This window comes from Puma concolor, chromosome C2 (assembly GCF_028749965.1).
Source record: "Puma concolor isolate L17-30 chromosome C2, mPumCon1.1.hap2, whole genome shotgun sequence".
NCBI classification, from domain to species: Eukaryota; Metazoa; Chordata; class Mammalia; order Carnivora; family Felidae; genus Puma; species Puma concolor.
Genome location: NC_141675.1, coordinates 91,661,374 through 91,677,199, shown reverse-complemented (window position 1 = coordinate 91,677,199; position 15,826 = coordinate 91,661,374). Strand labels below are relative to the sequence as shown.

Genomic DNA, 15,826 nt, shown 5'->3' with positions numbered 1-15,826 from the left:
GTACGTTTTACTTAAAACATTGTCGCTCGCCAAACTGCAGCATGTATCTTAGCCCTCCGAGGGTACCAACCGCTAGAGCTAAAAAGTGATGCCTAATAAAAGATTTTTAAAAAGGCAGCAAAGGGGGCAATGTTGGGAAAATGAATAAAGTTTTACACCATAAGATGGCCTATGGGACTAAAACAAGCTCTGGTCTCTAGCTTAGAGACCCCTCTTCCAGGTTCTTCTTGCCCTGTTTGCCATGCGCGAAAACTCGCCATAGATACGGAAGCTGACAACTATAAATTACCCTTCCCCCCTTCATTCGGAGCTCAGATCTTTGGAGAAACGGTCTCCTCTGAGCCCGCCAGTGTTAAATAAATCTCGGATCCACCAAGATCCCCGAGTGCCACTTGGTTTTTCTGCCAGCATTCCAGCCTGGTTCCGTAACACTTTCCTCCAAACTTGTCTTCAAATTACAAATCCCCTATTTCCTTGTGTTCCTAATACTTTATACCTATCTTTAGTAATACAGATGTGCTATCAAAATCCACCACCTTGGGACTGCATCAACTCCATTCTGTGCCCTGATTGTTGGTTAGGTTCAACAATGGTAAGTACCAGAAAGAGATAGGAAGGTAGGGGAAGCTAGTGGTTGGGGGACTTATTTCCCTTGCTGTCTCTGGAAAGCAGCCATGGCTCCCCTGGAATGGCTCTCTCCTGTAGGTATATGGCTCTTACCAGGTTTGAAGCCGTTGCCTCTGCCCCTCCAGCCAACTTAGTAGTCTAAGTTTTAGCAAGTACATTTAGCCCGTGTGGATTGATTAACTAAATCTTTCTTGGTATATCTATAGATCATGCATTGTTTCCTAGAAAGACCGGAACCAAACCCTCTTGCACAACCCAGCCCCCACACCAAAACACAACCAACATGAGAACTTCTGTAGCTGGCACCATTGAGTCTGCATGCAACCAAGAAGTGTTACAGGGGCACCTGGATGGTTGAGTCCCACAAGCTTCCAACTTCGGCTCAAGTCATGATCTCATGGTTCCTGAGTTCCAGCCCTGCATCAGGCTCTCTGCTGTCAGCATGAGCCCCCTTTGGATCCTCTTTGCCCTTCTCTCTCTCTCTCTCTGCCCTTCCCTCCACTCGTGCTCTCTCTCAAAAATAAATAAAAATAAAATAAAATAAAATAAAATAAAATAAAATAAAATAAAATAAGAATTGCTACAGACTACAGACCACTGTGCTCTCCTTTTACTGATTAACTTCCCTAAAGTTCCTGTAAAAATCTATCAGCCAGGCAGAAACCTTGAAGTAGGTTTTCAGACAAGAGTCTGCCTTCTCCCCAGGTGGTCAGCCTCCTGAATAAAGCTTATATTCCTTTTCAGTCAAAACTCCTCTCTTGTGTATTGGCCTTTCTAACCAAGGGCAGTCGAACTTGGGTTCCTGTAACAGGTGTAGAACACACTCCTCCCTTGTCCCTTCAGTCTAGATGTTAAGGGGAGGGTGAGGTTGCTTCAACATTTCTCACCGATTTCTCTTAACCCTTTGCCTCCACCTATATAGGTAATTACTTTATTAAACTCTCTTCGATTACCCATTTTGAGTATACATGTGGCCCGAACCCCTTTTGGAAAGCTCACCTTTAATGTTTTCTTTTCTTTCTTTCTTCCTTTCTTTCTTTCCTTTTTTTTTTTTTTTTTTTTTTTTTCAAGTAGGCTTCCTACCCAACTTGTGGCTTGAACTCCAGACCCTGAGATCAAGACTGGTATGCTCCACGGACTGAGGCAGCCAGGTGGAAAGTTCACCTTTACAGATACTTTGCTTTTATGACAGACCTACATTTCTTTCTAATGCAAAGAAATTCGAAGAGTATTTCATACTTTGCCTCATTTAATCGCCATGATAATATAAAGTAGCTATGCCCACTGTTAACAGATGCAGTCGACTGGGGTTCCACACCTGACCAATCGCAGAGCTCAGAATCTGGCCACCAAATTTGTGACAGCAATGTCTGTCCCCAATGGATGATATAATCTTTAGGCAGCTGTTTGCAACCTCAAGACCACAAGGAAGGCAGAAGTGCTTTTCACAGAAAAGAAAGTGAAAGAAAAGGCACACGCCGGTTGGGTGGGTCCGGGGCGGTGACAGTGGACCGGCAAAGCTGGGGAGAGCTGCGCCGTGCTTCTCTGGGCCCGGACACGCGAAGAACTTGCGCACCAACTTGTGGCTGTGCGAACAGAGCCCAAGCGATCGGGAGGCCGGGAGGCCGAGGTCGCCGGGAGCCCGGCAGCCCGACCCGCTTCCTGGCCCCCTTCCCCCGGGAGGATGGTGAGGGGCGCCACGGGAGGGGGTGCGGAGGGCGGCGCGCGACACAGCAGCACCAGGCGTCGCGGAGACTGCTCGGCCTTCGAACCCTCTCTTCCTAGGGAGGAGCTTACCGCCGCGACTTGTTTCGGAAGAGAGTAGAGTGTCGGGCATCATTTTCCTGGGAATCTTTGGTCTCTTTGCTTTCAAATTTCAAAAGTTCCTTATAAATCAGGGATATTGGGGCGCCTGGGTGGCGCAGTCGGTTAAGCGTCCGACTTCAGCCAGGTCACGATCTCGGGGTCCGGGAGTTCGAGCCCCGCGTCAGGCTCTGGGCTGATGGCTCAGAGCCTGGAGCCTGTTTCCCATTCTGTGTCTCCCTCTCTCTCTGCTCCTCCCCCGTTCATGCTCTGTCTCTCTCTGTCCCAAAGATGAATAAACGTTGAAAAAAAAATTTTTTTTTAAATAAAAAAATAAATAAATAAATAAATAAAAGCTTTCCTCATTGCCCAGGTTATAGTCACGCATTTTATTTGTAATGCTTTATTTTTTACGTTTAGATCTTTGATACATTTGGAGTTTATTCTTGTTTATGATTTGAGGAATGGATAAAACTTTTACCTTTTTCCCAAATGGGTGTCCACTTGTCCCAGCACTATTTATTAAAAAGATTAGCACTGCTTCAGTAACTTGAGATACAACATTTATCATATACCAGATTTTTATACGTACTTTGGCTGTTTCTAGAACTTCTTTTTTATTCCATTGACATGTTTATTCATCTGCTGCAGAGAGGCTTTGTTATATATTTTAATATCAGGGCTAGCTCCCCTAAGAGCTCTTCCTTACTGCTGTTTTCCTAGCTATTCTTATGTGCTTATCTTATAAACTTTAGGATTGACTTCTGATTTATGATCAGTGTCAAAAAAAAAGCTCACTGGGATTTGTACTGGATTTGCATTAAGCTTGTAAATTACAGACAACTGACATCTTGAGATAGTGTTGAGATGTTCTAATCAAGAACAAAGGATATCATTTCATTTGTTTGGGTTTACTTTTGTGTCTTTAAAGAGTGTGTATAGTTTTTTTACATAGAATATTTGTTAAGTTTGTTCCTAAATACTTTATCTTTTTTTTTTTTTGCTATTGTAAATGCGATTTTTCATTCATTATATCTTCAATTTGTGTATATGAATGCTATTGACATCCTTTCATTTTTAAAATTGAGGTACAATTTATATACAGCAAATTTATAATTTTTAGTATACAGTCTGTTTTTTGACAAATGTACACAATCGTGTGGCAACCACAAGATATAAAAGATACAAAGACAGAAAGATAGAAAAAAGAGTTTCATCACCCCCGAAAATTCCCACCAGTTCCTTTGGAATCAAGCTCACTCAAGGTGAGTCCCTGGCAAACACTGGTCAGATTTTGGTGCTGATAGTTCCAGAATGTCATGTAAGTGGAACCATACAGCACATAGTCTTTTGAGCCTTGCTTCTTCCACTTAGCATAAGGCAGTTGATTTTCATCCACATAGCTGGAATTATCACTAATTTGCTATTGCTTTCTAATTTAATTTCACAGTGGTTAGAGAACATGCTTGTGTTATTTGAATCCTTTTAAATTTATATACTGAGATTTGTTTTCTAGACAGAATATGGTTATCTTGATAAATTCTGTGGTCGTTGGGTTAAGTGTTCTATTGATGTCAGTTAGATTAGGTTGGTTGAAAATGTTGTTCAAGTCCTCATATCCTTACTTATGTTATGACTAGTTGTACTATCAGTAATTGAGAAAGGATGCTGAAATCCCCAAGTATAATTACAGATTTATTTCTCCTTGGAGTTCTATCAGTTTGGGCTTCATACATTTTAAAAATCTATTATTAGCTGTACACATGCTTAGGATTTTTTTTTTTTAATTTTTTTTTTCAACGTTTATTTATTTTTGGGACAGAGAGAGACAGAGCATGAACGGGGGAGGGGCAGAGAGAGAGGGAGACACAGAATCGGAAACAGGGTCCAGGCTCTGAGCCATCAGCCCAGAGCCCGACGCGGGGCTTGTACTCACGGACCGCGAGATCGTGACCTGGCTGAAGTCGGACGCTTAACCGACTGAGCCACCCAGGCGCCCCCATGCTTAGGATTATTAATTCCCCTTAATGAATCTATTTGTTTGTCACTCCAAATGATGTAGAATAAGTGTTCTTATATTTACAAGCATTTATAAATATATATATAATCTATATAGAAAATAATATTATAGATTATAGATTACAGATATATATTTATATATTATATATTTATAGAAATATATAAGTATAGAACCTTTATTCTATTACTTTTGGAGTGTTTAAAATTAACATTCAAAAAATTGTGTTAAATTTTTTCAACACTTATTTTTGAGAGAGAGAGAGAGAGAGAGAGACAGAGTGTGAGTGGGGGAGGGGCAGAGAGAGAGGGAGACACAGAATCTGAAGCAGGCTCCAGGCTTCAAGCTGCCAGCACAGAGCCCGACGCGAGGCTCCAACTCATGAACTGTGAGATCATGACCTGAGCCGATGTTGGATGTTCAACTGACTGAGCCATGCAGGCGCCCGGTACATGTGTTGTTCTTTCTCTGACTGACTAATTTCACTTAACATAATACCCTCCAGTTCCATTCACATAGTTGCACTGGCAAGATTTCACTCTTTTTGATTGCCAAGTAATACTCCATTGTATATATATACCACCTCTTCTTTATCCATTCATCCATTGATGGACATTTGGGCTCTTTCCATACTTTGGCTATTATTGATAGTGCTGCTATAAACATGGGGGTGCAAGTGTCCCTTCGAAACAGCACACCTGTATCCCATGGGTAAATACCTAGTAGTGCAATTGCTGGGTTGTAGGGTAGTTCTATTTTTAGTTTTTTGAGGAACCTCCATACTGGTTTCCAGAATGGCTGCACCAGCTTGCATTCCCACCAGCAATGTAAAAGAGATCCTCTTTCTCCGCATCCCTGCCAACATCTGTTGTTGGCTGAGTTGTTAATGTTAGCCATTCTGACAGGTGTAAGGTGGTATCTCATTGTGGTTTTGATTTGTATTTCCCTGATGATGAGTGATGTTGAGCATTTTTTCATGTGTCGGTTGGCCATCTGGATGTCTTCTTTGGAGAAGTGTCTATTCATGTCTTTTGCCCATTTCTTCACTGGATTATTTGTTTTTTGGGTGTTGAGTTCGATAAATTCTTTGTAGATTTTGGATACTAACCCTTTATCTGATATGTCATTTGCAAATATCTTCTCCCATTCTGTTGGTTGCCTTAGTTTTTCTGATTGTTTCCTTCACTGTGCAGAAGTGTTTTATTTTGATGAGGTCCCAGTAGTTCATTTTTGCTTTTGTTTCCCTTGCCTCCAGAGACGTGTTGAGTAAGAAGTTGCTGCAGCCAAGATCAAAGAGATTTTTGCCTGCATCACATCATCTATTCTTAATTTAGAACTGTTTAGCTTTATAATTACTACTTAAAGATACATTTTTAAAAATTGGGCAGAGGATACAGAAAGTTCCCATATACCACCTGGCCCCCCTCAATTTCTCCCACTATCAACATCTCACACCAGAGTGGTACACTTGTTACAATTGGTGAGTCTACATTAACATGTTATTATCACTCAAAGTTCATAGTTTACATTAGAGTTTACTCTTGGTATAATACATTCTATGATTTTTGACAAATGTTTAGTAACATATATCCACCATTATGGTACCATACAAAATAGTTTCACTGCCTTAAAAATCTTCTGTACTCTGCTATTCATCTTTCCCTCTCCTCTAATCTCCAGTACCCACTGCCTTTTTTTTTTTTTTTTTTTTACTGTTTCCATAGTTTTGCCTTTTCCAAAACGTTATTTAGTTGGAATCATTTGTTAGCCTTTTCAGATCTGGCTTGTTTCACATAGTAATATACATTTAAGTTTCCTCCATGTTTTTCATGGCTTGAGAGCTCATTTATTTTTAGCACTGAATAATATTCCATTGTCTGGATGTACCAATGTTTATTTATCCATTTACCTATTGTAGAAGAACATCTTAGTTCCCTCGAAGTTTTGGCAGTTATGAATAAAGTTACTATATCCGGAATTTCTGGTATACTTCCTGTAACATCATCTATTCTTTTTTTCCCCCATAATATTATTATTTTTTAATTTTATTATTTTTTTTTAATTTACATCCAAATTAATTAGCATATAGTGCAAAAATGATTTCAGGAGTAGATTCCTTAGTGCCCCTTACCCACTTAGCCCATCCCCCCTTCCACAACCCCTCCAGTAACCCTCAGTTTGTTCTCCATATTTATGAGTCTCTTATGTTTTGTCCCCCTCCCTGTTTTATATTATTTTTGTTCCCCTTCCCTTATGTTCATCTGTTTTGTCTCCTAAAGTCCTCATATGAGTGAAGTCATATGATTTTTGTCTTTCTCTGACTGACTAATTTCACTTAGCATAATACCCTCCAGTTCTATCCACATAGTTGCAAATGGCAAGATTTCATTCTTTTTGATTGCCGAGTAATACTCCATTATATATATATATATATATATATAGAGAGAGAGAGAGAGAGAGAGAGAGAGAGAGAGAGAGAGAATATATATATATATATATATATATATATATATATATATATAGTACATCTTCTTTATCCATTCATCCATTGATGAATGGGCTCTTTCCATACTGTGGCTATTGTTAATAGTGCTGCTATAAACATGGGGGTGCATGTGTCCTTTCGAAACAGCACACCTGTATCCCTTGGATAAATGCCTAGTAGTGCAATTGCTGGGTCATAGGGTAGTTCTATTTTTAGTTTTTTGAGAAACCTCCATACTGTTTTCCAGAATGGCTGCACCAGCTTGCGTTCCCACCAACAATGCAAAAGATATCCTCTTTCTTCACATCCTCGCCAACATCTGTTGTTGGCTGAGTTGTTAATGTTAGCCATTCTGACAGGTGTAAGGTGGTATCTCATTGTGGTTTTGATTTGTATTTCCCTGATGATGAGTGGAAATCTTATTTTAATTAAGTCCATTAGATTTAATGTCTTAGTGTTCTGGCCTAAACCAAGTTGTCACACTCAGATTAATTACTCCTAGAAGAGAAGAAGGCGACTAGGATCATAGACATGGTAAATCACTCATCACTGGCAGAGGCTATTGATTGCTATTTGAGGAGTATTATTTACCTAAAATGTTCAGTGGTACACTGTTGGATGATAATATTTGCCCATTTTAAAATCAGGTTGTTTTCTTATTGTTGAATTGTAAGAGTTCTTTATATTTTTGGATAACAGCTTTTTTTTTAAATCAGTTCTGTCTTTTGCAAATATTTTGTTCCAGGCTATGGAAAGATGCATTTTAAAGTGTAGCAGGCCAAAGTCCCTTATCATTTCATTTGGTATTATCTTGTTTTTTAAGTTATATTTGCTTTCATTTGTCAAATTTTATAATTTATCATGTTGGTATCTTTAAAATTTTTTTTAATGTTTGTATTTATTTTTGAGACACAGAGAGACAGAGCATGAGCAGGGGAGGGGCAGAGAGAGAGGGAGACAGAGAATCCAAAGCAGGCTCCAGGCTCTGAGCTGTCAGTACAGAGCCTGATGCAGGGCTCAAACTCGCAGACTGTGAGATCATGACCTGAGCTGAAGTCAAACGATTAACCAACTGAGCCACCCAGGTGCCCCAAGGATTTAGGATTTTTAACACCTGAATTTTGGGGGCACACATTCTCTCCGTAGCATTTGTGAACAGTTTTTGTGTGGGCATAGGTTTCATGTCTTGGGTATATTCTTTTTTTTTTTTTTTTTTTTTTTTTTTAATTTTTTTAAATGTTTGTTTATTTTTGAGACAGAGAGAGACAGAGCATGAACAGGGGAGGGTCAGAGAGAGAGAGAGACACACAGAATCCGAAGCAGGCTCCAGGCTCTGAGCTGTCAGCACAGAGCCCAACGCGGGGCTTGAACTCACGGACCATGAAATCATGACTTGAGCCAAAGTCGGACGCTTAACCGACTGAGCCACCCAGGTGCCCCTCTCTTGGGTATATTCTTATCTGGGAGTAAAAGGTCTGGGTCATAAGGTAATTCCAACTTTTCGAGGAACTGCAAAAGTATTTTCCTAAGTGATCGTATCATTTTATAGTCCCACGGTATGAGGGTATGTCAAGTTATGAGGGTTCCATTTCCTTCACATCCTTGCCAACATTTGTTATTGTCTGTCTTTTTAAATTTTAGTTATTCTAGTGGGTGTGGAGTAGTACCTCATTGCAGTTTTGATTTGCATTTTCTTAATGACTAACGATTGAACATTTTATTATGTCTTTATTGGCCATATATATATCTTTCTTGGAGAGGTATCTGTTCAAATCCTTTGCCTATTTTTAAATTGGATTATTTGCTTTTTTATTATTGAGTTGTAAGAGTTCTTTATATATTCTAGATACGAGTCCCTTATCAACTCTGATTTACAAATATTTTTTCCCGTTTTATGGATTGTCTTTTCATTGTCTTCATGGTGTTGATGATTCTAAAATTTTTTCATAATATGTGGTTGTAGTATTTATAAAGAATGTCTGTTTTGGATATCTTTTCCTTTCTATATTTATCCTCATTTCTTTTCACTACCTTATTTTGATGACCAGGAAGAGTTCTGAAAAATATATCAAAAATAGAAGTGGTAACGGAGCACATTTTTAGTTTTTGTTTTATTTTGGTTTTCACATTTCTAAGGAGAGTGACTGTCATGTTTCTTCACTGTGAATACTGCTAACTTCTGAGTTCAGAGTAAGCCTCTTTATCATGTTTAAAGTTCCTTTATTTCTCTTTCAAGGGTTAAAAACGGTGAAAAATGAAAGCAATAGTCTCTATTCTCCCCATAAATGTCTACCCCATACCCAGTCTTATTTGTGAATATGTAGTATTTTTGTACTTTGGTTATCTGTAGATTGCCCTTTCATTATGCAGTAACAGAAACTTCTTTCTTTTCAGTAACAAGTTATAGCTCTAGTAATTTTTGTCAGTGGATGAGCACCATCATTTATTGTCATGTTTCTGTGGGTTTTTTTCCTTGTGATTTGGTGAGAAGATCTGACCTTACAAAGAATAATATTTAATTTTATATGATCATTTAGCCAGAGTTACTATTTTCTTTTCCTTTATTTCCTCCTTCCTTCCTTCCTTCCTTTTTCTTTTTCTTTCTTTCTTTCTCTTTCTTTCTTTCTTTCTTTCTTTCTTTCTTTCTTTCTTTCTTTCTTTCTTTCTTTCTTTCTTTCCTTCCTTCCTTCCTTCCTTCCTTCCTTCCTTCCTTCCTTCCTATAAGGCAATGAGTGAAATCTATTTTCTTCCGAAACATCAGAAAGTAATATAAAGGCCAAAGCCTTTCTAACATCTTAAACATTTCTGTCTCCTTAAAAATTGCTAAGTTGGAAGACCTCAGTATAAAAGTAATACTTTTCAGAAGAGTGGATAAAATGGATGAAATGGAAGAGGATGAAATAGAGGAGTTTTCAAAATACCCTTTACAAGCCTCCATTTTGATTGCATTTCACAATATCTAAGACACCATGCCTGAGAATGTGCTCTCCTTGCTTGTGGAGTTGATTAGTGGCCGGTCAGAAGCCAATGGTGACTTCAGGGTGGAAATAATACCCAATATTAAAGTTGCTGTCATGACTTTTCACAAAAATACTGGTAAGACAGACAATATCTTTTAACCTTTCATTTGCGAATTGTGCTTGTATCCTACTTTGAGATTCTAGACATCTCACAGTGGGTTTTGTTTAAAAGTTGTGCTCTTTCTAACTCCCAGTAAGACAATTGCAAAGGATTATGTATTATTATTTCCGGTACTCCTAAAAACTAGCATTTATCAAGTGCTTTGCTCTATGCTAAGCACTGTGCTAAATTTTTACTTGCTTCTTCTTAAAACATATAGCACTATGAGATACGTACTGTTATTACCGCCATTTTACAGATAAAGAAATCTAGGTTTAGAGAGAATTAAATGATTTGGTCACAGTCACACTGCTAGTAACATTTCTGACTTCTGAGTGTATTTTTTTTCTTTTCTTTTTTTACTTTAGAGAGAGACCATGAACAGGGGAGAGGGGCAGAAGGAGAGAGAGAGTGAGAAAGAGAGAGAGAGGGAATTCCAAGTAGGCTCCATGCTCAGCACAGAGCCTGACATAGGGCTCGATCCCTTGACACTGGGATCATGACCTGAGCCAAAATCAAGAGTTGGACACGCAACCGACTGAGTCATCCAGGCACCCCCTGAGTGTATTTTCTGAACCACTGTGACTATGCCCTCAAATTTCCTATGAGCCTAAACAAATTTATTTTTATGACAATGACATGTCCAAATAGAGACCAAGATATGGTGAAATTGGGGGGGGGGTGGGCAGAGAGAAATTAGAGTGAGGAAACAATATCATATTATAATCATTATTATTATCAGCTTACACAATGGCTGCACATACTTGATTTCATTTAGAGAGATAGCTGTTGATACATGTTCCCAAAATGGTCTTAAGTGGAGGCCAGTGTGCACTCATGCATTCTCGGTAAGCAACGTGGGATAGGTTGAAGTTGATACTGTGAAATTTAACTTTATGTAGAAATATAGTATCTAAATTTTAATTCTTAGTTATGGCCTCTAAATCAAGTTACTATTTAAAATCTGTTTTCTTTTGCCATGAAATGAGATTATAGTACCAATAAACTGATTTTTATTTGTAGATGACAAGGCATTTGTTAATGTTTGTGTCAGACACTACAGAATTCAGCAATTTCAGATTTTCCCAAGACTTCTGGAAGTGATAAGAACCATTAGGGTTGAAAATCTGCAACCTCATGTTGATAAAATTACATAACAATTTTCTTGGAAAACCCCACAAATGGAGGAGAAGGAGTAACCAATGCACAGCTTTTCCCAGAGAAGAGTTCAGCCCTGGTTGAGTTTTCTGACTACCAAGGTAATTGATTCTCTTCTTTCTAAATCTTTACAGTTATTATTAACCATTTCATGCACAAATGAAGTCAAATTAGAAGCCACAAAGTGGTTAGGAAAACCATCAGAGCCACCCATTCTTACTGGAATATGCCATGAATTAACTCAAGGCTTTGAATAGGTCTTTGTGAAGACCTAGATAAAAGAATTGTTTTTTGTGCAGTAAAAAAAAAAAAAAAAAAAAAAAAAAAAAAACCCAGAAAACAAAAACTTCTCTTGACCTCAATTTCTCTGCAGTTACTGCTTCATTTTTTTGTTTCCCTTTGCAGAAAAATGTCTCAGGTGAGTTTGTCTTTACTCATCCCCATTTTCTCTCCTCTTACTCTTTCTCAAATCCATCCGAGAGGAGGCTTTATCCCCACCATTCCATCAAAATTGCTCTCGTCAAGTTCAGCAATGACCTCCTAAACTAAATTTACGAACCAGTTTTCAGGCTTAATTTTACTTGATCTCTTCATAGCACTTGACTCAATGATAAATAACTCTCTCCTTCTAAGTGCACTTTGTTCACTTCCTGCTAGGATGCCACACTTTGTTCTCCTACCTCGGTAGCTGCTAATTCTCATTCTTCCTTCATTTTACCTTTTCTTCAACTTTTAATTTAGAGCTCAGTTCTTTACTTCTTTTTGTCTACACTCAGTTCCTTGGAGAGCTAGTGGCTTTAAATACTGTCTATGTATCCATGACTTTCAATTCATGTCTCCAGTCAAGACTCTCTCATAAACTCCAATGTCAATTTTCACTGCTAGTAGACCTATTCACCTGGTTGCCTAAAAGTATATGACATAAATATAACATGTCCAAGACAAAACTCCCAGTCCTTCTCACCTTATGCCACCAACCTGCATTATCCACAGGCTTTCCCATCTCAGTTGATAGCAGTTCCATCCTCCTAGTGATGAGGGAGCTTGAGGCAGGCTGAGGGCAAAATACAGACTAGCACACACCACACACACACCCTAGGTGGGACATGTGTGATATTCCTCAGGCACTCCTGGCTACCCTAGGACAAAGGAGAGGAAAGAAAACAAATGACTAACTGATAGAGATCACAGTCATATAGGACATGGGTCTCCATCAGTTTACAAATGTCTTGGTAAATTATAAGAAAAAGGCAATCTTGTCAATAGACTAATCTCCAGAAACCTATAAACTCTGTTTCCTGGAGCCCCAGCATCACCCCTCAATAGTGATATGGGAAACAAAGGCAGGAAGAAAATGGCAGGTAAAATTGAATATCCTTATAACCGGCAGCCCATTGACAAATACTTAAGGCAAATACAGAGTGTAGCATTTCTCCTGGAACCCCCTACCATCCTAATGTTAATGCCTTAGTAGAGGGAAAACAAAGCTTGACAATAGCAAGGCCTCAGGTATCTTAGGAGTCCTCTTTAGCATATCAAAGTCCCTCTGGAGGCCTCCCTTTTGACTTTACGTCCCCAACTCAATAGTATAAAACCAGCCATTCTTCACAACCCCAGTGCAGGTCTTTCTGCCTATGGGTCCTGTCCCTGTGCTTTAATAACATCACCTTTTGCACTGAAGACGTTTTCAAGAATTCTTTCTTGGTCATTGGCTCCAGCCCTCTTTCCCCCCCTCCCCCCCCCCCCCGCCCCCACACTTAACCTCAAAAACTCATCATTTTTTGCTCAGGCCAAAACCTGGGAGTCTCTCATATCCCACACCTAGTCTTTTAGGAAATCCTGTTCACTCTAGCTTCAAGATGTATTCATAATCTGATCACTTCTCAAAGAGCATGATAAGAATTTGGAAAATTAAATGAACCATTTTAAAGGTAGTAACAAACTCCCAAAGAGCTTATGCCACAGAGTAGTTTATATTTTAGATAATATGACTAAATAAATGCCATTATTAATGGCCATATTTCATCTGCACATCCCCTCCTAACTATGATCCTTAGGAAGAGTTGCTAAAGCCAAAAAATATCTCTGAAACTGTAGGTGGAGATAGAAGGCTGGGGGATGGAAATGAATGAGGTCAAGAGAAAAGAAGCAAAAATTAGGATCTTTCTCATATAGCTTGGAAGGAAACCAGTCAAGCAGGAAAGCCAAAAATTGAGATCCTCTCTAGAAGGAAAAGGAGCTTAACTTTCAGTAGTTTAAGAAGCTAATAGTCTTAGGACTAGACTGAAATAATATCTGATTCTTCATATAGCAATGAATTGATACCACTGGACATTGTTTTTAATGTTTATTTATTTTTGAGATAGAGAGAGACAAAGCACGAGCGTGGGAGGGGCAGAGAGAGGAAGACACAGAATCTGAAGCAGGCTCCAGGCTCCGAGCTGTCAGCATAGAGCCCGACATGGGTCTTGAACCCACGAACCATGAGATCACGACCTGAGCTGAAGTCTGACACCTGACCATTGGAGCCACTCAGGCACCCCATACCACTGGACATTTTTAATTGGCACTTTATGAGAAGACAAATGTTTAGTGTGGGTATCCCTCACCTAGCAGACTTCTACATTTAAAACGGTATAATTCTTAGGACTCATACTAACCTCCCAAAGTTGCAAAATATGAAGGTCCCATCTCTCTTGCATACTTGTCACCTAGTCCTTAGCTAGTGTTGACATCTGAAGAGCTTTTTTTTTTTTTTTAACAGTTAATTATGGTTATACTCTGGTAAATGGTTAGTGGCTAAGCACAGTCAATGTCTCTGGAGATAATGTGCAAGTTGGGTTAGCTAAAAGCCTGAGTCTGCACTCCAACCATTGTGAGCTAAAGAAGCCATCAGGAGAGGCAGAGTGATATAGGGTGTAGTGCAGCATTTTACAAACTTTTTGTAAACCATGGGGCACCATAAAAATAGGGATTTTATATCCCAACCCATACCTTATGTAAAAACAAAAACATTTGTTGCAATTTGGAAAAAAAGTTTTGCTGCAACATGCATTTCTTGCTAAGGAACTGTTATACTCTGTTTTCTATTATATTCTGTTTTGTTTTTGTTTGGTTGGGTTTTGAGGCTTTTGTTGTTGTTTATAGTTTTTTGTTTAGACCCTTAAAATTCATATTGTTGGCATAGTTATCAGAGGTTGGCATTCAGCAATGACTTTGACACAAAGGATTAGGGGGTAGGGGTTTTAACCTTATCCCCTCTGTCTCCACCAGCCTGCCTCTTCAAGCCATCCTAAATAAGCATACAGTCTGTGTTAGTTTTCTATTGCTCCATACCAAATTTAGTGGCTTTACATAGCAACCATTTATTATCCTACTTTCTGAGGGCGAGGAATTTGGGAGCAGCTTAACTGGGTGATTCTGGATAAGGACCCCTGATGAGGTTGCTATCAACCTGTTATTTGGGGCTGCAGTTATCTGAAGGCTTGATGGGGACTGGAGAGTTTCTTCTAGGCTCACTCACATAACTGCTGCCAGAGGCCTCACTTCCCTGCCTTGAGGGCCTTTCCATAGGGTTGTTCATGATGTGGCAGCTGGCTGCCCCCAGACTGAGTTATCTGAGAGAGAGAGGGTGGCAGGGGAGGGGGCAAGGGCTATAGTGCCTTTTGTCATCTAGCGTCAGAAGAGACACAGCATCACTTGTGCCATATTCTGTTGGTCACAGAGACCAACTCTGATACAAGATGGAAGGAAATTATAGAAAGGCATGATTATCAGGGATCATTGGTGCCATCTTACTTACACAATCCAAGGAAATACAGCTTTAAGACAAGTTCCACATACTGCCCCCTACTTCTAGCCAGATTGTCACTCCTAAGCCTTCTATATAGAAATAGAGCATCACTGGCCTTTAGAATCCCAAAGATACATATTTAAATTCTAGAATTTACTAGCTGGATAGTGATAGCAATGTTACTTCCTTACTCTGTTTCCTTATTTAAAGTGGGTATAAAACCTATCTCACAGGGTCGTTATGAAGATTAAGTAGGATAATATTTGTACACTGCCTGACACAAACCAGGTATTCAATAAATAAAGTTATTATAACTATCAAATTAGGAAAGAATGGAAAGCATAAGTTACTAATTTGATGGGAAATAATAGATATGAATTGTGTTCTAGATAAATGTAGGTCTCAGCTGCTACAGGATAAAGTGCTATTATTAAGTGATGTTTGAATAGTTTGGTGTCCTTCATTTTGATACTGTTATCACCTCTGAACATAAAAGTACTGTAATAAACTATTTCTACTGGGGAACATGTATTTGAAAATAGGCTAGTCAGGGCACCTGGGTGGCTGAGTCGGTTAAGCATACAACTCCTGATTTCGGCTCAGGTCAAGATCTTAGGGTCATGAGATGGAGCCCCACAGCAAATTCTTTTTCTCCCTCTCTCTCTGCCCCCCATCACTCCTGCACACCTGTGTGCTCTCTTTCTCTCTAAAAAAAAAAAAGGAAGAAAGGAAGGAAGGAAGGAAGGAAGGAAGGAAGGAAGGAAGGAAGGAAGAAAAAGAAATAGGCTAATGAATTTAGAGAAAAATCTCCCTTGCCCCCCCA

General features: G+C 39.1%; 1 protein-coding gene across 6 annotated transcripts in view; it reads left to right on the top strand.

The window, feature by feature from the left end:
• Positions 1–2,103: 2,103 nt before the first annotated feature.
• PARP15 (poly(ADP-ribose) polymerase family member 15) overlaps positions 2,104–15,826 on the top strand; it is a 49,994-nt gene continuing 36,271 nt past the window's right edge. For 2 of the 6 annotated variants that reach the window (XM_086675248.1, XM_086675251.1), the window contains exon 1: positions 2,106–2,314. In XM_086675248.1, coding sequence (XP_086531374.1) covers positions 2,312–2,314 — 3 coding nt within the window. In that variant the 5' untranslated portion in view covers positions 2,106–2,311. Of the gene's footprint in view, positions 2,315–3,553; positions 3,696–9,760; positions 10,029–11,075; positions 11,312–15,826 lie in introns of all 6 variants that reach the window. The other 4 variants (XM_086675249.1, XM_086675250.1, XM_086675252.1 and 1 more) reach the window with 4 other exon arrangements.